General features: G+C 36.9%; 2 protein-coding genes and 1 pseudogene across 2 annotated transcripts; 2 read left to right on the top strand and 1 right to left on the bottom strand.

Moving 5' to 3' along the window:
* The first annotated feature begins 11,785 nt into the window (after positions 1-11,785).
* LOC142521081 (uncharacterized) lies at positions 11,786-12,894 on the top strand. The gene is made up of 3 exons (XM_075624273.1): positions 11,786-12,035; positions 12,134-12,205; positions 12,283-12,894. The coding sequence occupies exons 1-3, from the start codon at positions 11,871-11,873 to the stop codon at positions 12,346-12,348; spliced, it is 303 nt and encodes a 100-aa protein (XP_075480388.1). The 5' UTR covers positions 11,786-11,870; the 3' UTR covers positions 12,349-12,894.
* A 2-nt stretch (positions 12,895-12,896) lies between these two features.
* Positions 12,897-14,026, top strand: LOC142520157 (cysteine protease RD19A-like; annotated as a pseudogene).
* A 1,742-nt stretch (positions 14,027-15,768) lies between these two features.
* Positions 15,769-21,541, bottom strand: LOC142520889 (coatomer subunit alpha-1-like). The gene is made up of 3 exons (XM_075624050.1): positions 21,123-21,541; positions 19,781-20,275; positions 15,769-19,023 (listed from the first exon to the last, which is right to left on the bottom strand). The coding sequence occupies exons 1-3, from the start codon at positions 21,328-21,330 to the stop codon at positions 16,085-16,087; spliced, it is 3,642 nt and encodes a 1,213-aa protein (XP_075480165.1). The 5' UTR covers positions 21,331-21,541; the 3' UTR covers positions 15,769-16,084.
* Between the last annotated feature and the right edge of the window lie 6,358 nt (positions 21,542-27,899).

Here is a 27,899-nt window from a genome sequence, read left to right as displayed (position 1 = left end):
CACAATCTCAATTGTGTCAAAATCAATCAGTATATTAACTTCAAATATCGCTTATTCTGAATACAATCTGTTTCAAGCAAGATTCTTATCTAAATAATTTTTGTATACAATAATCACAGTTATCAGAGTATTCAATACAATATTCAGATATTCGATTCAATCAATCAGATGCTGCAAATATATCAAAATATCATAGATACAACGAGCATGAAATCATCAGAATATCTCTGAACATACTGAAACATGCCACAGAGAAACACTAAATCAAATGTAACTCCTGGCCGGTACTCTTCTACTGATCTTTCAATTCTTTCAATTCATTCAGTGACACTCTGTACATTCAATATCATTCTGTACTGAATTCTAAAACACAAACAGTACTGGTATCAATTCAATTCTGAAATCTATCTTCCTGATAAAAAGCAAATCCAAAATCTTATCTAGGAAGACGTCAACCAACTCGTACATCACTTGGCAAATCTGCCAATACTAGGCTCGATTTCAGCATGTCTACTGAATACATAAGGATACCATCTACTCCTTTCTGTAACAATCTAGTCATAAACAATACAGATATCAAAGGAATTCTAGATCTAGAATCCTTACCGTGGAATTTCTACTAATCAGCCCTATCTGGTCTGAATCTTATATTTTTCTGGAAGGAATCTACAATAGTTCTGTACTTGTTCAGCATATTAATATCAATAATGCGGTCAAATCAGAAACACAAGTACATCATAATCTAACTCGACCTCATTCTCATCTTACTGTAGTATACAATATTTCACACAAATCTCTGATATCAATCTTTCTTTCCCAAAAAGCAAGGGAATCAATACTACAGTACAAACAGACTCAACAGATACAGCATATCTCAATGCAACTCAGTCAAAGATAATCGTAGGGAATGCATTAGTATATATCAATACCACCTGCCACTATATCATCAGGTGTGTCCTGTGTCTGTTCCTCGGTCTTCTGCTCCATAAAATCTTCGGGAACTTCTCTGAGGACAAACTCTAGCAAAGTGTCCCGGCTGTCTACAAATATGGCAACTACCAGTCACTCCCTGGCATTGCTCTGTGGGATGTCTCCCTACGTAAGTTCTGCAATATACTCCAGTATAACTCGGGCTGGAACCACTGGAGCTAGACGAACCACTCAGTCCGCTCCCTAACTTCTTAAACTGTTTCTTTCGAGCTTTCAGCAAATCTTGCTTTCCACTCGTACTGCCTTTATCAAATCTAAGAGAGAGTTGTTGTGTTTGGAGTGGAATCACATCCAATCTTTCTCGTTGTCGAATCAGACTCACCTCAGCTCTTTTTGCCCTACTCAAAGTATCAGCAAGATGGTAAGGTCGCTGCATATTTATCAATGCAACTATCTCCGAATTCAATCCTTTGATGAACTGATCAGCTACATTTTCATCATTCCCAGCTATCTGAGGAGCAAAACGTAGTAGAGTAGAGAATTTAGCAACATATTCTTCAATATTCAGTTGGCCTTGTTTCAAATTCTCAAACTCTGCTCTTTTGTCTTCTCGGTATGAAACTGAGAAAAATCTTTGATAGAATTCGGCTTTAAAGACTTCCCACGTGATCACAGTACCACGTTGTTCTAATACTCCCTTGATTGTAATCCACCAACTCCTGACGGCCTCTCGTAACTGGTTGGGCACCAATTTAATTCTCTGTTCATTTGAATACTTAAGCAAATCAAACAACAGTTCTATGTCATCTAACCAATTCTGACACTCTTCAGACATCTCAGTACCCCTCAAAATCGGCGGTTGAAACGACTGAAATTTCTTCATCTGTATTTCCATCGGAGTTCCTGATATATCTATCTGTTCAACCGAAATACTGCCCCGTTCTGGAATTCTTCTAGGAGGTATATCTGATTACCAAAACCATTAGTAACCCAAATACTACAAACATGTTCCATTCTTTCTCGATCATCTTACTGCTGATCATGAATCAGATCTTATTCATACTCAATAATACATAATACAAACTCAAATCGAATAATCAGGTAAACATGTATTTCAAAGCAGTAAATCATAGTATCATGCTAGCATACATAATGTAAATCAACATTAAAATAAATCTCATTCTAGCAATCACATGCAAGGAAAGAAAACTCAATCTACCCCGCTCATTCTCTTCTATCTCAGTCTAAAGGATCTATCGCTCTGATACCACCTGTTGTGGGGACCCGGACGCTAATCATTTTCTTAATCATCTTTGGGATTTAATTATCAATTAAACTAAACAGGGTCTAAAATTTTTCTTTTAAAACACAAGGGCGGAGCGTAATGGAATGTAACTAATATACATCTCAGTATATAAGTACAATAATGTACAACAATTATTCAAACTAGTCTAAGGTTCAACTGCTAAATTTCAAGTATTAAACCAAGTCTACAATAATACCGGAAAAACCACTCTAAACTCGTCTTCTCTCATCATCTTCTTGACCCCGACCCTCTCCCACCTGTTGTCATGCACACATACAAACAAGACAACAGCCGGATACTCCGGTGAAAATAAATCCCAGTATAAAACATGGTAGACATGCATATACACAATATAAATCATAAAGCATATTATCATGCATAAAATCAATAACAATAGGTTTCATAGTCTATGAAACCAAATCAAAATAAGCATGCATTAACAATGGGTTCCATAATCTCTGAAATCAAAATAAAATAAGCATGCAACTCAATTCAATTCATATCTTGACTCGACTCGACTCTAACTCTAGGGATCCCGTGTGAATAAGACGTCACTGTCTGTCACCTACCCTCCCAATCGGGGTGACGGTACGTCTTATTCCTAAACTTCGGTCCTCTCTGTATCGAATGTCTACACTCGGAGGAAATCTGCTCCTATGCGTCGATACCACCGAACATCTAGAAATTTGGCAAATCTGCCAATGACTCTTCTATCTTAAATGCTTGAATATAACTCTATAAACAAAGCATAATAATAACAAAATCTAAACAACAATTTATTATGTGATTTTGTTGGAAAACTCAAATTGAATCTTATTTGAGTTGTGTCTTCCCAAAACAAAACATGAATTATACCTTTGTCTTCCCGGTCTGACGAAGACGAAGTCTTGTATTCCAATCTGTCCATACCCAGTCTGGCAATGACAATCGCATAAATACAATATCAGTATATAATTCGATTCAAAACCTGTTCTGATCAATACTCAAATCAGTATATAATCTGATCCATATCTGAACAAGGTACAATCTAATTCATATCAATGATATCATCGAACTCATTACTGAATCTGATCATTCTAAATCAACTTATGTTTCGACGGCATAACAATACAGTTTCGATATCCCCGTCAATCTCAACATCACAGATATAATATCAGAATTCATAATCAGTATCAGTACAATTCATAATCTCAATATCTGTACACTTAAGATCAATAATAACACAACTCTGATATCAAATCCCAATCAATATCTTTCGAAAATCATAACAATTGTATAAACAGTCTATTCTTTAATCTGACTTCAATTATACAATGTCTACTGTAGCAGAAACATCATATCTGATTCATATTCAATTCTGACAATATCATAAATTCAAATCATGTCTAAACGTAACAAAACTTACGTCCATTTGTAGCCTGCGTTGATAGGAACTCGGTGCTGAAGTCGGATTGAAAATCTAACGGGCGGTTTCTTCGTAAATTAATTTCTAAGATCACGAACTAAAATTCCTCCCCAACTCTTGATTTCCTTCCGACTTTCTGAAGATAATTCGCATGCTTATATATATATACACATACCAGGCATGCAGCAAGGCAAGTGGCGTCGTGCATGTTCTGCACGTTGCGCGCATATGCGCGCACAAAGTCGCGCATATGTGCCGGTTGTTCGAACCAGCATTTTGTCTTCTCGCTCATATGCGTCAATCACTTCCGCGCATATGCGCCGAACATTATGCCCATCACGCGCATGTGCGCCATCTACGTCGCGCATATGCGCCGAGTACTCTCCTAGCCTAATGGACACCTCGCGCATATGCGCGCTCTCAAACCGTGCATATGCGCGCAAGGTTCTGTCTTCCTCGCGCATGTGCGCCCAACACGTCGCGCATGTGCGCAAGGACTTCTCCTTTCATCTCTTTTGATTTTCTTTCGGCTTTCCCGGTCCAATCCGTTCCGTCTATAATCATATTAATTATCAACAATAGATTATAATAATCATCGCCAAATCCTTTCAAATTAACAGGATAAATTTCTTGGGCCTTACATAAATACAATAACGAATCGGTCAAGATAATCTCGAAAGACACGATTCATTATATCCATAAAGAAAGCAGGAGCATTCGTAAGACAAAAAGGCATAACCAAAAACTCATAGTGACCATACCTCGTACAAAAAGCAGTTTTGGGCACATCTTCATCTCGAACTCGTACTTGATGATATCCAGAAAGAAGATCAATCTTAGAGTAAACAGAAGTACCCTGAAGCTGATCAAATAAATCATCAATACGAGGAAGTGGGTACTTGTTTTTCACAGTAGCCCGATTCAGTTGTCTATAGTCGATACACATTCGCATAGTACCATCTTTCTTTCGAACAAATAAAACTGGAGCTCCCCAAGGTGATACACTCAGTCGAATATATCCTTTATCGAGAAGATCCTGCAATTGTTCTTTCAATTCTTTCAATTCCAATGGTGCCATGCGATAGGGAGCTTTAGATATGGGAGCAGTCCCCGGCACAAGATCAATATTAAACTCAACTTCTCGATGAGGAGAAAAATCAGGAATCTCATCGGGAAATACATCTGGAAATTCTTTCGCAACAGGAATCTCAGATAAAGAAGGTTCCTTCTTAGAGACATCAATAGCGTAGATAAGATAACCCTCATCTCCGCTAGTCAAAAGTCGAGACATTTTCAAGGAAGATACCAATGGAATTTTGGCTTGGGAACCCTTGCCATAAAAATTCCACTTGGGTCCATCAATCGGTCGAAATCGAACCACTCCATGAAAACAATCAACAGTAGCTCGATTTGTCGTCAAGATATCCATGCCAACAATTCAATCAAAGTCGTGCATTGGAAGGACAATTAAATTCAAAAATATCACATTGTCCTCATATATCAATACACAATTATGCACAACTTGCTCAGACAAAATAATATTTCCTGCTGGCGTGGCTATCGATAATGTATCATACAACGGGGTACACTCAATACCGTGAGATGCAACAAATGCATGAGATATGAATGAATGAGATGCTCCTGTATCGAATAAAATACGTGCAGGGTAATTGCAAAGCATGCAAATACCTGCAATCACACCCCCAGGAGCTTCTTTCGCCTGATCATCAGTCATAGCATACACTCGAACTTGAGGAGGAACTTGAGCAGTTTGACCACCTGGTCCTCGATATCGTGGGACACTCGACTGCTGAAAAGATTGAATAGGAACAGCAGGTCTCATCATACTAGGGCCACCTCTAAATCCTGGCTGGGGTTGGGAAGAAGTCGTACCCCTGTTCGGACATACTCGAGAGAAATTGGCCTTCCTGCCCACACTGATAACAAGTACCAAACATACCTCGACACTGATCGATATTATGTTTACCCCCACAATGACTACAATAAGGAGCAATCACAGGACTCCCTCGCTGGGATCCAGTAGAACTCGAAGAAGACGAAGAAACAGAACCAGTCTTCTTGAAATTTTTACCTCTTGGACGCAAGGTTGGCTGCTGAGCTGACACTGGAGGTGGAGGAGTATACTGTGGACCTCCTCGCCTAAGTCCAGCCTCGGCTGCCTTGGCTCGTTCAACTGCCTCTGCGTAGCTGGTAGGCAAACCAGAAACAACAAAAGTAAATAAAGCAGGATGCAATCCATTTACAAACCTGTTATATTTGCTTTTGCATTCCCAGCTACGTGAGGTGCATACTTCAACAGAGTAGAAAACTTCGAAGCATACTCTGCAACAGTCATCGTTCCCTGCTGCAGACTATTGAATTCATTCTCTTGGGCAGTATAATAGGAAGGAGGGGAATACTGTTCCAAAAACTGGGCCTTGAAGACATCCCATGTGACTTCAATCCCGGCCTCTTTCAATCCAATCTCAGCGGCTTCCCACCAAGATTTTGCTCGGTCTTTCAACTGATAGAGAGCAAGTTTTCGTCTCCGAGCCTTGGAATATTCAACAATATTAAACAAATGCTCGATATCCTTTAACCAAGCCTCTGCTCTTTCTGCATTCTCTGTGCCAAAGAACCTCGATGGTTTCAGATCCTGAAATCGAGCCATCACTATATCCATGGACAATCCTTAAAATAGCCCAACTATCCTCTCAGTACTGCTACTCGCAGTTTCATTTGTGTGATCCATCTACAAATCAAGGGATGAATATCACAAATCAATATCAATTTCACATCATCATCATCTCATATAATCAATCTCATCAATAACTTACTCAAACTAAATCAAGTAGGAGCAAGTAATACAAATAATACAAACACATACGCACAATTCATTTGTGCCTATTCCAGTGTACACAAGACTCAATCGAGCATTCCCAACTATGCTCTGATACCACTCTGTGTGGGGCCCTTAGCTCCTAATCGTTATTACAACACAATCTGATTAGGATTAATTGATTACTTACAGCGGAAAACGAGTTTAACTTTTCTTTACAATGAGCCCAAAATATTTTTTCTATAATTTGAATACTAAAAATAGTATTTTATCTCATATCATAAAACTCGTCCACACATAATCAAAATCAATCATATACAAACACCTCAAATCCTCGGGACATGCCCCGGTATATAGATACATATATATATATACTTGAAACAAAACATAAAACCTCAGCCCAAACTGTGACTCCCTACAAAAGCACCCTCTCCGGCCTCCTGATATCCTGGAGTACCTGCCATTGTCCACACACAAAGACAACAACAGCCCCCCTTGGGGGTGAGCAAAGCTCCGTATGGAACAACCATCATATATACCACAAGTATCTAAACAATGATATATGGTATGCAATGCATGTATGTCGTGGAAGTATCAGGTCAAATGCCCATCCACTGAACACATGTCAGAATCAAACGAATCGCAGTCAAATCAATGCTCGAGCTGGCACACCGGCCTGAATAAGGGATACTCGTATGATAGCGTCGACAAAGCGCCATCAAATCCCAAATCTCAATCAATCATCGGGGCCACTAATGTCTATGCTTTAAGGGTCATGTAATACCAAACATAGCATTGTGTTCACAAACCCCAAAATCCAATCGAATCATATCAGGGTATCCAAGGATCATAGCTCAACATGCATGTCATGCATCGATGTATGCATCAAACGATGTGTGTTAACAAAGCATTTATTTTATACATCGATATTCAAATCACAGTGACATGTATGCCACATAAACTCAACAAATAAGGCATATAGACATGTATTCTCATTCCAATCAATCAAACCAATCCAACATATATCATATAATACAGATACATGTCGTATGTTACCCGGTCGCAACATACCTCAATTCTTCGTTCCAGTTGATGTAGCTTGAAAATATCAGTATAATAATTTATCTACATGAATAACATATTCATTTCAATTAATAATATGATCCAAAATCAATAATATAAGTTCCAAATATCTTTTGAAACTTTGAAAATTCATATCAAATCAAAATCATAACATAATTCAATTCCGACTTCGAATACAAGTTTCTTGTCGGTTATTCTACCACATATAGGAATCTCGACTTCAAATACATGATATTCCAGTACTTTCATATTTAAAGCTGCTGAAACTAGAAGAACTTTACCTCAACAGGAAGCTCTCAACGCGAAGATTCCGAATCTATAATTTGTTTCGCGTTTGGACAACGTTTCGAAGTCAATTCAGACGAAAAAAATCGAATTCTCTAACTTTCCCTCGAAGTTACGGATGAAAAGGAAGAAGGAAATGAACAGAAATCTTATTCTTATCCTCACCGCTCTCGCGCTCGGGCGGTAGAATTCTCGCGCTACCGCCTGAGCACGAGACATTTTATCCCCGAGTTCTATTTACACCGCACTCGGGCGGTCAAAAACTACCGCTCAGGCACGGAGTGTTCTGTCCGAGCCTCAATTTTTCCCACACTGGCGCTCGGGCGGTCATTTTCTACCGCTCGGGCGCCACAAGTTCTGTCCAAATATTGATTTTGCATTGTATTTTCGTCCGGCTTCTCCACTCGAGCTCTTACAACGTCAATTCATATCCAATACTTATTTTCTCATTTTCATTGTCATGATATACATCATATACATAATCACATGATAATTTCATAAATTATCGATAATCAACATAGGATTTACGATAATACGATACACGGTCCTTACAAATACAGTGGAAGTTTTAAAAAATTTTAGATCTTAACATTCAAGATATATTTGGACACTCGTGTGGTTTTTATAATTAAAAAATCATAGGGAGTTTAAACTTTATACATTTGGTGAAAGATTCACACGGCTCCAACTATTATGGGGTTAGCGGAGATAGCTCTTGATGAAATATCTACGAACTTTTTCAGAAACTCCTTTATTCAATCATTCTATCAAGTCCAGGACCAGAAGATCTGTGCATCTTCCAAATAGCACTGATTATTTGAAAGAAGTTTTTACGTCGAGATCAAAAATTTGAGAGAAGATTCAAATCTCTTTTTCTTGAAGAGTGGCCGAAAATATTTTGGAGGAATTGTGTTTGTGATTCTCGAAAATCACCATAAGGAGTTAGTGGAGGCTATATTTGTTTTTTATTACCTTAAAAACAAGAGCCTTAACCTAAATTCCATAATTGTGGATTTAGGTTTCTTAATTAAATTTAATGAGCTTTGTTAATTAAATAGACTAGTCAAACTAGTTTAATTAATTATATTAAAGTCCATTAAGAACTTTAATCATTTAATATGTTGGACTTGTAATCCTACAAGTCCAATAAATATATCTCCCATCATATTTAATTTAATATTTAAAAAACTCAACTTTCGAGTTTAATAATTTAATTCCTCAAATTTTATAACTTCAACTTCTTGAATTTATTCTCTCCAAATTTTAAATATAATAAATTCAACTTCTTGAACTTACTATCTCATAAATTCAATTTTCTCAAAATTTAATTATTATAAATTCAACTCCTTGAATTTACTATTTTATAAATTCAACTACTTGAATTTATTTTTCTCTCAACGGGAACAAATTATCCAGTACTTGTGTGACCCTCAATAGTTCAGGGATACAACTCCTTGAGTTTATTTTTCCCTCAACGGGAACAAATGAACCAGTACTTGTGTGACCCTCAATGGTTCAGGGATACATCTAGCCGTGGGTTTACAACTCTTTGTGATTCAGGACATAATCCTTTATTCAAGCTTACCCTAATTTGTCTCATTCCATGTATCAACAACTGATCATGAGAATGTCAGAAATCGTATTTCAGATTAAACCCATTGAATCATGGTAAGAGCGTCTAGTAGCATCGCCTCATGATTCCCTAGGTATCACTGATAGTGCCTGCAAGAACAAGTCGATTATGATTAATGTACAGTACGGTCCCTTCATCTCATATATCTCGATCGAATTTGCAACTATTGGTTCGTCGAGGGTTGCATATTAATTCGATAACTATGCGACACATATAAATAGTTGCATCGCATGTACTATTGAGAACTCCTTCTCCAACGTACATCTCATACTCTGGCAAGAGATTCCACGCATTATTATTTCATCAGATCACATAGGATATTCACACCCATAGGTGAGCGGTGAATCCCCGACTACAATACACTGGCTCCTATATGTGTCGTAACTGTACCCAATCTCGCCACCTGATGACTCTCCTGGAGTCGATAAACGAGTCAAAGCACAGCCCTAGCATATAGAGCAGTGTTGTCCCGAGTCGTAATGACTAATGGTGTACAATCTAACCACAGACTTATCCTCTCGATTAATGATAACCACTTGGAAAGTCCGATGGAGGGTAGTTCGGTATAATCATCATATGACTACCCATCTGCATGTTTGGACATCTATATGCTCTTACCAAGAAACGCGGTACACAACATCACATATGCTAGTCTCAAGCTCAAGCGATCTTTATCCATTTTTTAGATGACTGACTCGACTAAGAACGAATTTAGATCATATAGTGTTTACAAATGAGTTTCAACATCAAATTACGATTCATTTGTATTAAAGTACAATAAAGGTCTTTATCTATGTTGTTCACATGGGTATACAGATAAAAAAATAACAAAATTTGAAATAATGAATTATATTAAAATAAAAATTGTTTATTACAACTGAGTCAATAAAATCCCTAGCCAACAGTTGGCTTACAGGGCATCTACTATAACAATACATTAGGGAGGCCGGGGTCATGGGTATCATATGTCTCATGTCATGGATCAGGTTATGAGAATTTTTGGGCCAATCTGACAAATAGCCGGGCAAGTATATGTCCGAGACATCATCTCCCCTGACTACTAGCAGCCAGTCATATACCCGGGCTACAGAAGCCTGGGCTTCCAGACAAATTCCCGGGTGATGGCTTTCTACCTTCGATAGTAGCACCGCATTCGAGTGCACAAATATTTTGGTAATCATTACTGTTAGAATCACATGGATTTGGCGGGTCATAGAAGTTGTCAGAAAGTAAAGTATGGGCATCCGTCTTGCCATAATCAGTAAGTGAGCACTGAAAACAAGGTCATCATTGAATTTCTTACTATAAATATCAGGTTTGCTCAAATTTGATTCACTCATTCACATATATATCTTGCCCATATCATTTCTACAATATCTCTCTTTCGTTTTTTCCTCACCAATTTGCTGACTTTAGCATCGGAGTGACCACGTCGGACATCCCTCTGGCGCCCATTCACGTGGTTATCTTCGTATTTACAGGTCATCACTGGTTTTTCTATGAAGAACAAGGAGATATCTGGTTTGGAAACATCTCAATAAACTCTCATTCCTCATCCTTTTCACAATCGACTCGGTAAAGTGCCCACACATCTCGCACCTATTTTTACCAGGTCACATCAATATGCATTTTGTAAAAATATTTCATCTCATTTTCATAGTATACGTGATTTTTAATTATTGGGTGTTAAGCTCACGTAGTTCATGCATCGTAGGTGAGGAAGGCGATGAGCTCCTATGGGTTTTGTTGGTGAAATTATTTTATAAAGCTTATGGCAAAAGTTTGTATGAGACGGTCTCACGGATCGTATTTTGTGAGACAGGTCTCTTATTTAGGTCATTCATAAAAAAAAATTACTTTTTATTGTGAATATCAGTAGGATTGGCATGTTTCACAGATAAAGATTTGTTAGACCGTCTCATAAAAGACATACTCAAAGCTTACATGCACATTGGTTTGATTATATAGACAGTCTCACATATTTATATCGATTAGATCAGTCGACTCAGTTCATATATATATAATGCAAAATAATATATTTGATATAAAAATATAATATTTTTTAATAAATCAGATCAATAATCCGTCAACAAAATCGATTTCATAAAAGTCATTGAGATATTTGTTTAAGCCAATTCCATAAAAAATTAGGCAAAAACTTGTGTGAGATGGTCTCATGGATAGTATTTTGTGCGACGAATCTCTTATTTGAGTCATCCATGAAAAAAATTAATTTTTAAGCTAAAAATATTAAATAGATAAAAGATTCGTGAAATCGTACTACGCAAAAAAAATTGCAAAAAACTTAAAAATCTTCTCAAAATTCCCAACACCGATTTCAAGAAATCACCGCCTGGAAAGCCGGTACAATATCTCAAGAATCCTCGGAATGGCGAGCCGTTGGAGGAGAGGGTTTGGGAACGTCAGATCCTTCGTCGGAAATTCCCTGGGCGGATTGAGGGGAACCAGCAGTTTAGCCTCGTGGGTTGTCGCCGGAACACTAGCTTATTTCCTCTGGGTCCGCCCTTCGCAGCAGCTCAAAAGGGAACAGCAGGCATGCGCCTTATTCTCTATCAAAGTCTCTTTATTAGTTATTACGCAATTCGTTTCATTTCATTTAGTGTATTGAGAAATTTGAATGTGATGCGCCAGGAGAGGGCGGCGGCGGCGGCTTCAGACCCTTACCGATATGTTGAGAAACGGAAACCAATTCCGGATGCTCAGGTACTCTATTGGACTTTATAAACCTTGATTTTATCGGAATTTAAAATTTATGGGTGTGTATATTCATACTTGAGCAGGACACTGGATTGGTGTATGGCAGTGAAAAAGGGGCGAAAATTTCTGAGGGAAGTTCCAGGTCATGAATAACTTTGTTGGGTCGAAATTCTTGTGGTTTTTTGTCGGGCAAACGAGATATGTTTGTTATCTGTGTGTGTCTTTTGGCTAGAACAAGATATGCCAGCAATTAGAGTCGGAATTGAGAAGATATTGTCGGCACTGGTTCTTACTATCGACGGCCATCGATTGCGACACTGAAGTAGTTTTTCTATACGTGTGTAGTTATGTTTCTCTTACCAATACACTTGTATCAGCAAAAAGATTTTACTCTCGCAGCTGTTATTTATATAAGGAGTTCTAATAAAATGATGGAACAAAATTCGGGGGTGACTATATGTTCTTAAGCTCTTTACCTTTGTTTTTCTTGAAGAATAAATTTCATTGGGAAATCTGTGGATAATTGATATACTCTTCAAATTCCATGTAAATGAATTTTGGTGATGAGGGTACTGATATTTGGTTTAGTTGATCTATCTTTCCATGAAACTTCTGTAGGGAATATGAATTTATTTTGTTGTTGTTTGGGTCCTCTAGATTCATATAAGAAAGCCGGTTCATTCATGAATGAATTTTTTTTTTTAATATAAAAAGCTGCTTAATTATATTGCATTCAATTCCACGTTATTTAATTCTGAAAAAAAATAAATCCGCGTTATTTGCAAAGACGTCTACGTCTAGAGCCACTACAAGTTCCAGGTCAGTAGTAATTTTGTTGGGTCAAAAAATCAAGTTCAGGGAGTTGGAAGGAGCAAACTTCCTGCTGACAGGAGTGCTCATCAGTCTCAGTGAGCAGCAGCTAGTGGATTCTGATCATTAGGTTTGTAGTGTTTTAAGTCTTAAATTATATGCTTCCCTGATCATGACTAATTGCTGTGATGTGCTTGATACATATGCAGTGGGATCCAGAAGAATATGACTGGTGTGATGCTGGGTTTAATGGGGGATTAATGAAACACGCCTTTGAGTACACTCTCAAGGTTGGTGAGCTTCAAACAGAGAAAGACCGTCCTTATTCCAGATGAGATGGTGCCTTCAAATTTAATAAGAATGGGATTGCTGCGTCTGTGTCAAACTTCGGAGTGGTCTCCATAGATGATTAAATTGCTGCAAGTTTGGTAAAATACGGTCCTCTTACAGGTAAATGTATGTATGAAAATTAGTATGTGGCAATATCCGTGTATCATACACTGTTGGAGATATTAAAACATTTGTGGGTAGTGACACATATGTGGCGTAACATGAGGTGAGCGGTGAATGTCAACCACTCAAATATAATAACAAAACCTTTAAACTGCATATGTGATTTGCGAGTTACATGCTCAATGAATTCACGAGTTCATTGCTTCCATCTATAATCGGAAATTTGAAACCCAATCCAATATCTGTTCTCTGGTGCAGTTGGAATCAATGCAGCTTGACGCAAACATACATGAAGGGAGTCTTGTGTCCATACATTTGTACAAAGAGGTTGGATCACGGTGTTGTATTGGTTGGATATGGTTCTACTGGCTACCCTCCTATTCATTTCAAGGAGATGCCTTACTGGATCACAAAGAATTCGTGGGGCGCAAATTGGGGAGAGGATGGATAATACCATAATCGTCAATCGCGCGTAGCGTCCGGTAGCGCAAAGATTGCTCGTGGCTATAGCGCATAACGAATAATGTAGCGATAACTATTTGAAAGTAAAGCATATAGCATATGCTAACACAAGTATATAAATATATAATATATAGTATATGCTAACATCAATTCAATTGTTCATGCTTAAATAATAAATATATAAGTTCAAAGTATATAAAACTTAATTCTAAAACTGAAAAAACATAATCTAAAATCCATCTTCTTCATCAAGATCGAGATCATCTTATTCATTTGAAATTATATATCGATTGACATCATTTTCTTCCTCAAATTCGAATCCATCCTCTTCATCTACAAGATTAAACGTAGTAGGTGTTACTATTGGCCTTTTCCGTCTAGACTTAGATATGGTCGCCTTCGAGCTTTTTGTAGGTGTAGATGTGGCCTTCGACTTCTTGTAGATGTTCCTATTTACCAACGACCACGTGAGGCTTTAAGTCCAGCGGCCGACAACCCAATGTCTGGGGAGCCACAAGCAATAAAAGAGAAGAAACAGTGGAGAATGGTAGGGTTTACGAAAGGGTTGATTGGGAGAAATGAAGAACATTGAAATTAGAAGAGGATAAAAAGTGTTGATTTCATATATTATTGAGCCTAAAAATTGTGCGAAATGGCCCTAAAAAATTCTGCATTATTTAAAAAAAAATGTCGCTACGGGACAACTATGGATAATCGAGGTCATAATGTGCGTGGATTAGAGTCGATGGTTTCAACTGTAAGTGCAGCCCATACTACATCGAATTGAGTGGAAGTAGTTGTGTGTATTACAAGTGCATGTATGTATCGTCGCCTATGCTTAGCAGCAGCCATATACCATCTCTTTAGGATCTTACGAACTATAGCCTAAATGAGGGAATGCTGGGATTTATGACTTGTTTTTATTCATGTATGTACACATGTTGCATTGGATAAGACTACGTTTTATGTCAAGAAAATGTGTGTTTTTTTTGTACTGTGAAGTATATGCTTTTGGGAACAATTGTATTTTGCATCTTGATTGGCTTATTTCAACATGAGAGTTACTTCAAAGTTGCTTAAAAATGCGAGTGGGTAGGTGGTATTAGTCTAATGGTATCGATGAAACTCGGCAAGGATGAACTTCTTGTCCAGTAACCATTCTTTCGTTAAGAGTCTCGTGAGTCAGTCCTAAATTGCGAGAATCAAACCTTTTTAGGGAAATTATTTTTCATTTCACAAAATCTACCCAAATGACCCAATTTAACCATCTTCGTTAAATGGATTGGCACTCTGAGATAAATATAAATATTAAAAGAACAAATATTTAGTGAATTAAAATAACAAATTACTTATATAAAAAAATAGAGTAAGTCTCTCTTGTGAGACAGTGTCATGGATCTTTATCGTTGATATGAATCAATCCTATCGATATTCACAGTAAAAAGAAATATTTTTTCATGGATGACCCAAATAAAAAATTCGTCTCAAAAAATACGATCCATTGGACCGTCTCACACAAGTTTTTGTCAAAAAAATATTATTAAATTATATATGAACAGATATTCTTGTGAAATATGGATGATGACTAGAGACAGATTATCTAAAATTCTAAGAAAAATTATATAATAATAAATATTCTAAAGAAACGACCAAAAATTAAAATTTAGCGTAGCGATTATGTTAAAAAGTTTTATTGATATTTTGGAAAAACAATTAAAAATGAGGTATTGATATTTAATTTTATTTTACAATCACATTCAGCAAAATATTGCAAATAAACCAAGACAAGCCAAATTAAAAGGCATAGAAAATGAATTGATACAAAAAAAAAAAAGACTATTACATCTTCAAAAATAACATTTAAGATCAACAAACTAAATAAAGTCTGCCACATTTAGGCATCATTTCACACACGGAATGGTCCAAATTTTTTGGTTTAAACAAAAGACATACGTAATCTTATTACAACGAAAATTTTAAAATCATGAAAACAAAAAGGAGTGAAAGGTGTTGATCAAAGTGATTACAAGATGAAAACAAGTATAGGATATAATATATGAATCGAGTCTGAAATTCCTACCTCTTCGTTCGTCCTGATGGAACCCGTCCTTCGGCCGAATGCTTTTGTAGTTCAAACAAGAAATCGCGACTCGTGTTGAATCATCTTTGCGTAGGAGAACAGCGTAAGCCGGATGCATCAGATCCGACCACTGCAAGGTCACAAACAGTGCAAAGCTGACCTTCCTGAGATGGGACGAAGTGCGTGCTGCAGTAGGGGCAAGTTATGTCTCTCTGGCCTCGGTATATTGGGACATACGTGGCTCCACACAACACGAATGGGTTTCTGAAATCATATTTCAGCTGTGTAGCGTCTTTCATATTCCTTCCGGCAGCCTGCAGAACCTGTCGAGCGGTTCGAGCTTGGTTTTCGTTACTTGGGTTGGTTTCCAGAAGTCGATTGGCAAAGTTGGCAGCAGTGCTCAGATTCTGGGCCTTATAGCAAACAGTCATGGCATTCAATAATGCGAGTCGTGTGTGGGGAAGCTGGAGGTTGCAGTGGGTGAAATAGGCAGCAAGTTCCTGCTGACGAACCGGGTCGTCCTTCAATTCCCTCCTCTGAAGCTCCATCTTCAAACCCAAAACATACTCCTTCACTATGATAATCAACTCCTTAACTTCGTCCACTTCTCTCCGCGTTTCAACCACAATCAGTGGGATTGTGTGAAGAATAGATTGAAAAAGTCTAAGAGCTTCAGAAAACTTTCCAGCAGTCGTAGACTTGTAACCAGCCTTGAGCTTCTCATCTAATTGAGAGAAATTAAACGCAAGTGCAGGGGGGGACCGCACATTGGGACTTGCTGACTCGTTCCAACCTCTTTCCACCGCCACTGATATCACCGGAGCCGAGGAGAAGGCCCATAGGTAAGTGTGACTGCCCATGTGAATGTCAATAAAAAGAGACTTCAAAGGAGAGAAATTCCTTATCCCTAACTGACGGCTCAATAGGCGCATTGCTGTGTCAAAGTCTCCCGCAGCAGCATGTTCAGCGGCAAGGGACGATCTTTGGGCCCAAATCTGGCCTACGGGAATACCAGGGGTTGGGGCAACAAATACAGAAGAACGTGCATGTGGAGCTGTTCTTGGAGTGTCAGCATCAGCAGGCAGATCCAAGTCCTCCAGACCCCATCCTCCTTCTTCATTCTCCTCCTTATCATCATCCTCCAGCAATGCGTTTATGTCCCCATTCTGCATATTGTCCACCTCACCGACATCCAAGCCCTCGCCCCAATCAGCATCTGCGGCCTCTTCATAATCCTCATGTCCATCTTTGACAGTATCATCAAGGCCACCTTCAAAAATTCCTTTACTGACCATTAACAATGGCCAATCACCAGCACATAAGACCGGACTCGGGGGCGTTAACAGTTCGGCTTTCCCAGGTAAAGAAGGAACATTATCCCCAAGTTCCCCAGCTATACCCTCCGCAATGTCATTGAGCCCATGGACTTTGGCTGTGACATAGGCAAGAGGGAGATGGCCTGCATTTTTCAGAATCTTAACTCGCTCCTGCACATCACCAATATATAGTGCATCATGGAACTGGCCCATAACATCGTTCTTGACCTCAGCAATCCTCATCATTTTGGACAATTTTTCAAGATTACCAGTTATCAGATAATGAAATGACAGCCTACCAAAGTTTTTGGTCTTTTGGTAAGCGTATTCAACAATCCCAGCATTTCCCTGACGAAGGGCCTCCACCCCTAGCCTGTACCAGTGGTCTTTCTCATCGATCTTCTTAGCAGATTCAAGGGCTTTTTCGATGTTGCCGCTTTCAAGGGCTAAGTTAAATCGAGTTCTTTCATCCTTCACAAAGTAAAGAGCAACTTGTGGGAAACCCTTCTGCTGCAGATAAGCAATCATGGCCTGTCCACATAGTTCAGATTTTTTTATCATGCTCATCACTTGATCATATCTCTTCCCAAGCAGGGATAACTTAAAGATATATTCTGTTGAATCTATAATGATAGGACGGTTCTTCCCCTCTCTGTCCAGGCAAAATATAGTGTTCCCATATATTTTTGTGATATATACAGGCACATCCAACGTCTTGATAATTCCACTGTCCCCATTTGGAAGACAATACTTGATATGTGTGAGTGTAGTATAGATGAAGACACCATTATCATCCCATGATCCACTCTTGACACGAATGGTCTCGTGAAGAGTACAGCGGTGCACGAGATTTTTATCAGCAATAACAATAGAGTGCTTGCTCAATAAAGCAACAGTGTCCATCTCCGGAGACCAGACCACGTACCTAACAAATGGAGTTTGAAGATCTCCAAGAACATTCCTTTGTTGAAGATCAAAGATCACAACCCTGTCCTCAGCCCTGCAGAGAAGATTTCCGGTGCCCGCATAGAATATAGCATCAGTAGCAATAGGAAGAACACTCTTTTTCACTATTTCATTTTTCAGGTTCTTGACCAAGACCTGATTGCTGCTCTTCTCCAGCACAGCAAACCTATTTCGAGCCACAAAAACTGCTGATCCTCCAACACCTCTTTTTGCCTCTTGACCTGTGTCACCTCTTCCAGAGCTGTCTTTAGGAACAACGTAGAGTTCATATGATCCGCCATCCACATCAGAGCAAATCAATACAGCATTCTCGGTAGGACTGTAAGAAAGAGTTCGAGACCCTTGATTTAAACTATTAGAACCAGGTCGGCGAATTGGTATCAGCTGAGTATCTTTCTGAGATGAATACTCAAAGGACCGTAGAAACCGATCCTTGACATAGAAGACTGAATCACCACTAACGGAAAAGGCAGGGCGCTCTCTCTCCAACTTAAAAACAATCATGCCACTATCATGACCAGCAGCCAGAAGATTCATCTCAGGATGGGCTGAAAGAATCCAGAATCTATCATGTTCCCTACGAAAAGTCTGTAGACCGGTTCTTTTTGTAGCATCCCAAACTCTGATACTCTTGTCCTCTGAGTTGGAGACAATGATATCTTGTCTTGAATGGAACAAAACACATGACACATTGTTCATGTGGCCTCTCAATGTATCCACCTCCCAAGCTTTAGTATCTGAAGACAAAACAAATCAAATATCAGCTACTGAATATTCACAAACCAAAAAATCTACGCAACTATAAGGCAGTATGCAATACTTGAAATAAATTCCAGGTCATACAAACCATAACTGATAAGAGAAAGTTCGCATTCATGTGCTGATACATTCAAGTAAAGCTACATTCAATTTCTTGATCCCTGCGGAAGGAACAAAAATCTCATGATCTACAAATAATATATTGAGGCTTGAAGTGGATGGTTAAAAGCATCTGACCAGATGATAAACTACATAATGCATTGGCATGCATCTAAATTCTTCCAATTGGACACAAGCTAAATTAGTCGCTAAGTTAGCTTATATCATCTACTCGTCCAAACTAATCTTCCTTACCTCTTTCCCAATCTCTCGTTAAATAGACAACATTTAGGTCATTAACCTCTTTCACCGACTTTATAATATAAATTAACGCTTCATTCAGATCTTCAAAGATTACAATCATCCTACAACTACTAAATTACGTAAAGGAAGCTGAAGCAATCAGAAACCTAAACATTGTTTTATAGGGAAAGGAGAAAATTTTGAGGTATGCAAAAGTAGACTTCAAGAAATATTGTGATCCGCCTTTTTTATAATAAAAAGTGTTCACCCATCATCACAGTTAAATTTAACTTCACACACTGTTGCATAAATTTGTGATGAATTTCAGAAAACAGTATATATTTTTTTAAATAGTGTCCGAAAGCTATATCAAGGAAAATCACTTTAGCATACCATTCATGCGCCAGATTTTCACTTGGCGGTCATCTGCTCCGGAAACAATCAGAGGGAGAGTGGGATGGAAGGAAGCCCAGTTCACCCCTCTATCATGGCCTTCTAAGACATACTTGACAACAGCATCAACACCACCAAAGAAGTCTGTGTTCATTTGAGACAATCGCAATATGTCATCAGCAGGAGATACTGTTTTTTTCCTCAAGGCACCGATATCCCAAACACGTACTGTCTGATCCAAGGAGGCAGACACAACCAAGTCTTCTTTGTGGTGAAACGATGCACACATTACATAATGGTTGTGCCCAGTCAATACAGAAATGCAAGTTCGTGACTGCCAATTCCATATTCTAATAGTTTGATCATCACTAGCGCTTACAATCCAGGGATATTCGTGATGAAATTGAACAGTCCGGATATAATCAAGATGACCCAGAAGGGTAAATAAACACCTGTGCAATTTATAATTCCACACCTTGATCTTGTAATCATCACCTGCAAAGATAGATGCGCCTTAATTTCAACACATAAATAGCTACAGGAAACATAGTCTATCGCCTTCCAAAAGGCACTGATCAAAAAATTTTGTTGTCGACAAGATCAGAATAGCCATTTTCCAGATCAAATGCAGAAATTAATTCAATGTTCTAAAATAATCAGATGATGAGAAAGTGGCAAATCAGAAAAATGTTAATCCAAGGTAACAAAAATACATCAGATGTCAACAAAGTGACGCAGTCGAATTTTTGGCTATCAAAGTCTACCCACGCCATGGTCATATCATGTGCTGATTGCTGAAGACAATTAAACTTTAAATTTGTCAAACAACAACAAGAAGATGACAAGATTTACATAAATCAAGATTCTCCTTCTCTGGCGAGCCGAATTGTCTAAAGTTAAACCAAGATCCATGATCCATGAATCATCTAAGTTATCTAAGCCGCGGATTGCAGCGTGTCCACATTACAAGTCGTTGTCTAATGTATACTAACCAGGGCATTGATAAAATTCTAATCTTCAAGAGGCCGAGACTCTCTGAATCACGAAAACAACTAAACATAGCTTTGAAAACCAAAATTAGAAATAACTGATAACCCAATCCACCTAAAGAATTACATACAAATGAACACTACACATATTCAAAATTATTTTTAAAAAAAAAAAAATCACTGAATCTGAAGCCAATCCCTCATGCAGAACAAGTCTAATAGTAACCAACTAAAACAAAACAGCAGATCGAGCTCATAAAACAGTGTCAATTTCACCAAAAGACACATAATTACACCAAACCAAGCAGAAATCACAGTGAAAATACAAATTCAAAGAAAGGGATAAATCAGACCTCCGGACACGAAAAGCGGCTGCGTCTTATGAAAATGGACGCCACGGACGGGTCCATCGTGCTCGTCAAACCGATCAATGAGGGTGCCCATCCGGTAATCCCAGAGCTGGATCACTCCGCTGTGGAGACTCGCCAAGATCCATGGCCTCTTGCTGTGAAAGCTCAGGCCTTTTACTCTATTACTCTTCGTCTCGAACTTCGTCAGCATTTTCTTTGTACAATCCTTGTCCCACAAAAAATCCACACACACCGGAACAAGATCTGAATCCAATCGAAAAATTCGAAACCCCAATTGGGATTCACGATCTGAAATCGATTCAGATCCGTGAAGAAATCGAGCCTTCTTCCTCGAATCGAAGAGGTAGGGGGTGTAGTTTAACGCAGTGTAGGGAAGAAAATTGTAATGTGATGGGATGCGAGAGTGGACAGATTTATTTATATAAATTTTTTCTCAAATTAAATATAAATAGTTCACTAAAAATATTAAATGTGGACTAATTTTAGACATTTGATTTTATTTCTTTTACTTTTTTGTAATTATATTATTTTAAGACTAATAAATATTTTTTAAATAATTTACAAATATTTTTTTAAATAATTCATTTAAAATAAAGGGGTAATAAAATATGAGTTAATTAATTATATTAAATTTTATAATTAAACTTTTATGCTAAGTAAGTTTATTAAATATTTGAAAATGTTCTTAAAATATTTTTGCTATAATAAAGATGCATATTTCTACTCATTAGCTTAATTATGACCTGTTGTGTTTCATTACATTGGAGGGGTGACATCATTTGTGTCGTTTTTGTCAAAAGCAAAGCCTTAAATTTAAAATTTAGTTGGAGAAAGAAAATTAATAGCACGGGCGTGCCCGACACGAGAATATACCAAATATGAAATCTGGCTTCAAAACAAATGAGATAAATCTCGAATCGGTTATTAGTTTTGATTCTCTCGGTTAAACGTCAAATACAATTAAGTAGATAAATAAAAGTTAAAGGAGTATATATAAAGCTAAGAAAACCTGCTAAGATAGAAAATAAATTTATTAGGGGTGAATAAATTTGTCTCAAATAATTTTGGTTGTTTTAATAATAATAAAATTTTGTTATTGTCAGTTGGGTTCTCAACAAGTTAATCAGTGTAAACTGTGCGGAAATAGGCTTAACATAACTCTTAGGAATTTGAAATCACCCACTCTTAATAAAACTTTTGAAACGTCCCAAACTCTAATTTTAAATAAATAACACAAGAATTTTTTTCACTGTTCACCAGAAAAATATTCGGAACCTCGGTTTGATAAAATTTTAATGAAAATTTTAATTGGTATCGTATTTAAATAAAAATTCTAAGTTTCCAAAACTATCTGGATAACACATGAAATATTTTGTGAAGTTTGTTCATTGAAAGTGAATCATTTATTTGATTGATCAAATTATAAACAGTAGTACCAACTGGCAGAGTTCAACAGCCCCGTTATCGTCGAATCCTTCTAACCATCCATCATATGGTAAGTTCACCGTTCCTGTTATCAACGGATCTATTACCCATGTGAGTTCCTCGTTCCCGTTCTCGACGATTTTCCCCACTTTCATTGCGATTTCGCCGCCCCGTTTTCGATGGATTTCTCACTACCTCTTAGTACCAATCAATTCACATTCCACAAAATATTTTTTATTTTTCCTTTCATTTAAATAAATCATATAATAAACATACTTCGACGCTTCCATATAATTTATATACATTTAAAAAAAAGACATTTACGGTCTGTGTCTTAGGCACGGACCCCATGCATATACAAATAAAACAGGTTGAGCAAATTGAGCAGTTTTGCTAGAAAAATCACATCTCTTTCATTTCTCACTCAATAATTTCAAATTTACTATCCAGTCGAAGATAACGTCAAGTACTACAAATCTTCGATTGACTACATTTCTAGAAAACGAATCTATAAATTGCAGTAATCAAAAGAACATAAGATGATGAGTTGACACGTAAAATTTTCGTACATATTGAGCAATTCTACCGGAAACACCATATCGCCATTGTTTTTCACTTAAAAATTTCAAATTTACTAGTCAATCGAAGATAACACAAGTAATACAAATCATCAGTTGACAACATTTCCAGAAAATGAAAATATAAATCGCAGTAATCAAATGAATAGAGGATGAAGGGTTGACACACAAAATTTTCGCACTGATTGTGCAGTTCTACGAGAAAAACCTTATCTCCTTCATTTCTCACTCAAAAATTTCGAGATTACTATCCAATCGAAGATAACACTGCGTAATAAAAATCATCAGTTGACACCATTTCAAGAAAATGAACCTATAAATCACATAATTTTAAATGACATAAGATGGGTCGATGTGTAAAAGTTTCGTACATATTGAGTAGTTCTGCAAGAAAAACCATATCTCTTTTGCTTCTCACTCAAAAATTTTGAATTTACTATCCAATCGAAGGTAACACCAAGTAATACAAATAATAACATTTCCAGAAAATGAAATGTTGTGTGTATTAATTGTCCCTACTGGAAGAGCGATCGAACCATGGTACTTGAACTGATGTGCGGTTTAAAAGATTTGAGTTGTACTATTATCACCAACTATATATTTTGGTAAAGTGACAAGCGCTCGGTCTTATAATTGGTATCAGAGCTAGGTCACGAGTTCAATTCCCATTAATTACAAAGAGTGTAATTATTGGGAGGGAGATTGTTGGGTGCAATAATTGTCCCTACTGGAAGATCGATCGAATCATTGTGCTTGAGCAGTTGTGCGGTTTAAAATATTTGAGTTGCACCATTACCACCAACTATATCTTTTGGTAAAATGGCAAGCGTATAAGAATTATTTTGTCCGACAGATGATCAAATAATAAGAATATCAGAATATGATTTAAAACAGTAAATTTTTGTTTTGTCAGAATTAGGTGTTGTTTCAGATGTTACAACATCTCGGACAACATGCAGCGGAATATTATATTTTGGAACACAAATTCACTTTCAATAACTAAATGGACGAGATTAAATTTGCACAAGTATAAATACTTGTGTGGTGCCTTATGGCAAAAATTAATCACTAGAAAACTCAATCGTTTACAAAAACCTAACACTAGTGATTATGACAAAAATCAATTTCCTCAACAAGTTGAGAAAACAAAAGCTTTCTAAATCAAACAACCAGAATAAAACTAAAACAAGAAAGCAAAAAAGTGAGCCAAAAAGGTAGATCCACGAGAAGCAATCTTCGGCCAAATTCTTCCCAGATGTTGTTCGCAGATGTTCTCAACATTCACAGCAACACCCTATCACAACTCTTTAAATCACAGCACGTCTCTTGAATAAGGTTTTATCTGAAATTCTGAACGTGCACACATGAGTGAATATTGACCGAGAAGAAGAAGCCACAAGAAAAACTATCACTAAAAAATCTCCACGAAAATCTTCTCACGTGAAAACTCTTCATGAAAACTTCCCACGAAAAACACTTCGACTCCACGAAAATTCTACACACAAACTCTCTGAATTTTTCCCACGAAAATTCTTTCTTTTAAGCTCCCAAGAAAATCACCTCCACGAAAATCCTACACGTGAACTCCTCCACTAAAACTCTCTCACCTCTTTTTAATCTTCATCTCTCTTATTTATAATTCACTTCATCTCACAAGGAAATCTACAAAATAAAGAAATCAAGAGTTAAATCAATAATATCATATCTTCAAGATCTTTATCATAAATATAATATCTATAAAAGTCAAACCTAATATTCCACATAATCTTATCAAGAATTAAATTAGATTTAAGTAAGATATTATATCACAATAAAATCTTAACATAATTATCTAGAAATGCAAAACCATAATTAAATATTATACTAAATCAAATCAACAAGGAAACAAAATATTAGGGAAATAAATCAATAAGATATATCAATTAAAATTAGGAATAAATATTTCCCTTCAATCTCCCCCTTTTTGCCTTTCTGGACAAAATCAAATCAAACTCAATTTCTCAGTTGAACTCCAGTTAACTCCCCCTTAATATGAGAATTTTTCTCCCCCTGAATAAAATCAAGTTGGTACGGGTGTTGTTCGTTGTGTTGGCAACACCTGAGACAACACCTGCAAAAATCATTAACAGTTCATTAAAACAGAAACACATCAGGGAAGCAGAACCTTAGTCCCTTGAGTTTGAGTTGCATCTTCTCCTCCTTTTTGTCCAGAATGGACATCTACCTCCATAGCCAGACGATAGTCAGAAACTAAGTTCTCATAGGAGACAAGATCAGCTTTGGCCCGTACTCACTTACCAAAATTACTGAGATAATTGCGTCTAAAATCGTTTCAAAATAATTTCCAGAATTGGAACCCACATCGATTTAACACCACTGAACCATCAAAAATCACAAATATTGGATTTCTAGCAAAATCCAGATTTTCATCGAATTTTCTCTGTTGAAATACTCATACCTCATGACACAACAATATTCACAGTGTTATGTTTATGCATGACCTATTTATGCCTAATAACAAAATGTAACAGAAATGGAAACATGAGAACAGATATGAGATATGTTCACAAATGAAGTGTTTTCACAAATATTGGCAACATCTTCTGACAACACGTCCAATTCCAGAAAATAATTTTGATTTTTCTACACACTTGAAGATTTTTTTTTTATTTTTCTGACCATAGAAGTGGTAGCTCCCACACTAGAAGAACGGTCTTCTTTTGGACTCCTCTAGGTAGCTTTTTCCATTTTCTTCTATTTTTCTTTCTGTATTGAATTCAGAAGAGGTAGCTCCCACACTAAAAGTACAGTCTTCATTGGACTCTTTTAGTTAGCTTTTTCCATCTTTTCTTCTGATACAGAGCATATTCATGATTGATTTTGCTTTTTACTCAATCTTTTCAAGTCACTTTTCGTATGGGACAATGTCATGGAGTACATGATCATTTTTCAACTAATTTGTGATTTAATCAGATTGTTAACCATATCCAAGTGTGTCAATTAAAATAGAATAAGGAATTGTAAGTGTAACAGAAGATTAAGCAACATCATTCCAACACATCATATCACAGAATGCATGAAAAATCCAGTATGTCTAAATCCTAGAAATGCACATGCATGTTAGATGTTGTCCGAGATGTTGTAACATCTGAGACAACATCTATGTATGATCAGACATAACACATGCTGAGAGATTTCCTAAGGCTGGAAAACCTCTCAAAATCTAATGCTTTTGTGAATATGTCAGCCAGTTGGCTATTTGTACCAAAAAATTCAATTCGAATCAATCTTTTTTCTACTAAATCTCGAATAAAATGATGTCTAATGTCAATGTGTTTTGTTCGAGAGTGTTTTACTGGATTTTTTGAAATATCAATTGTACTAGAATTATCACACTATCTGATTTCTCTCTAATGAAACTAACCCATGAAAATTGTGAGAAATCATCAACATAGACTTGACAAATAAGAATCTCACCTTTAGATTTCTGAATAAAAAGAGTTTTGTCTATCTCACCTCGTTTGAAGCCAATTTCCAGTAGATATTCACTTAATCTGTGAGTATAAGGAGCTCATGCAAATAAGTTCAGCCATCTTTCGGTAATCCATTTTTTTTTCTTTCGAGTTTGGACACCTTCATGCATACTTCCAATTATTTGAGATGATTGATGATTTTTCTGAATTTTACTTGGAATATTCTGTCCATCATCGTTATTCGTTTCGTCCTCAGCTTCAGTGACTTCAGTGTCAAGTGTTGTGTCAGATGTTGCAACATCTGGGGCAACATCTTCATTTTCCAATGATATTGGAATTTTCAGAAACTCATCCACATCATCTTCAGTTGTTTTCTTTTTGAGATCTGCAAGATCATCAAAAACAACATTAATGGATTCCATAATAATCCTAGTTCTTAAATTAAACATGCGATAGGCTCGACTATTAGTGGCATATCCCAAAAACAAACACTTATCACTCTTTGAATCAAATTTTGCAAGTTGATCCTTCTCATTCAAAACATAGCACACACAACCAAAAACATGAAAATATTTAAGGTTAGGCTTCTTTCCCATAATTATTTCATAAGAAGTCATTGTTGAGCCACTTCTCAAATACACCCTATTTGAAATATGACAAGCGGTGTTAAGGGCTTCTGCCCAAAAACGCTTTGAAATGCACTTTGAAGTCAACATCACCCTTGTCATTTCTTGAAGTGTTATATTCTTACGTTCGGCTATCCCATTTTGTTGTGGTTTCTTTGGAGCAGAAAATTCATGTGAAATACCTTTTTTGTCACAAAAAGATGAGAATGAGTAGTTTTCAAATTCCTTACCATGGTCAGTCCTTATCCTTCTCACCTTCAAATTATGAAAGTTTGTAATCCTTGTGAGCAATTTTTTAAACACATTGAAAGTGTCTGATTTCTATCAAAACAAGATAAAAACCAGAATCAACACTTAGTATATCAAAAGTAGGCTCTGATACCACTTGTAAGGATTATTTTGTCCGACAGATGATCGAAATAATAAGAATATCAGAATATGATTTAAAACAGTAAATTTTTGTTTTGTCAGAATTAGGTGTTGTTCCAGATGTTACAACATCTCGGACAACATGCAACGGAATATTATATTTTGCAACACAAATTCACTTTCAATAAATAAATGGACGAGATTAAATTTGCACAAGTATAAATACTTGTGCGGTGCCTTATGGCAAAAATTAATCACTAGAAAACTCAATCGTTTACAAAAACCTAA

Source organism: Primulina tabacum, chromosome 12, assembly GCF_025594145.1.
Source record: "Primulina tabacum isolate GXHZ01 chromosome 12, ASM2559414v2, whole genome shotgun sequence".
Taxonomy (NCBI): Eukaryota; Viridiplantae; Streptophyta; class Magnoliopsida; order Lamiales; family Gesneriaceae; genus Primulina; species Primulina tabacum.
This window is presented reverse-complemented; position numbering and strand designations above follow the sequence as displayed.

What these genes read in the sequence shown, in the direction of transcription:
- LOC142521081 (XM_075624273.1), top strand. Translation starts at nt 11,871, where the DNA reads ATGGCGAGCCGTTGGAGGAGAGGGTTTGGGAACGTCAGATCCTTCGTC. An exon ending in AGCTCAAAAGGGAACAGCAG is followed by an intron (nt 12,036 to 12,133) that starts GCATGCGCCTTA and finishes GTGATGCGCCAG; the next exon opens with GAGAGGGCGGCGGCGGCGGC. An exon ending in AACCAATTCCGGATGCTCAG is followed by an intron (nt 12,206 to 12,282) that starts GTACTCTATTGG and finishes ATACTTGAGCAG; the next exon opens with GACACTGGATTGGTGTATGG.
- LOC142520889 (XM_075624050.1), bottom strand. Translation starts at nt 21,330, where the DNA reads ATGCTGACGAAGTTCGAGACGAAGAGTAATAGAGTAAAAGGCCTGAGC. An exon ending in GCCGCTTTTCGTGTCCGGAG is followed by an intron (nt 20,276 to 21,122) that starts GTCTGATTTATC and finishes CTATCTTTGCAG; the next exon opens with GTGATGATTACAAGATCAAG. An exon ending in GAAAATCTGGCGCATGAATG is followed by an intron (nt 19,024 to 19,780) that starts GTATGCTAAAGT and finishes TTTTGTCTTCAG; the next exon opens with ATACTAAAGCTTGGGAGGTG.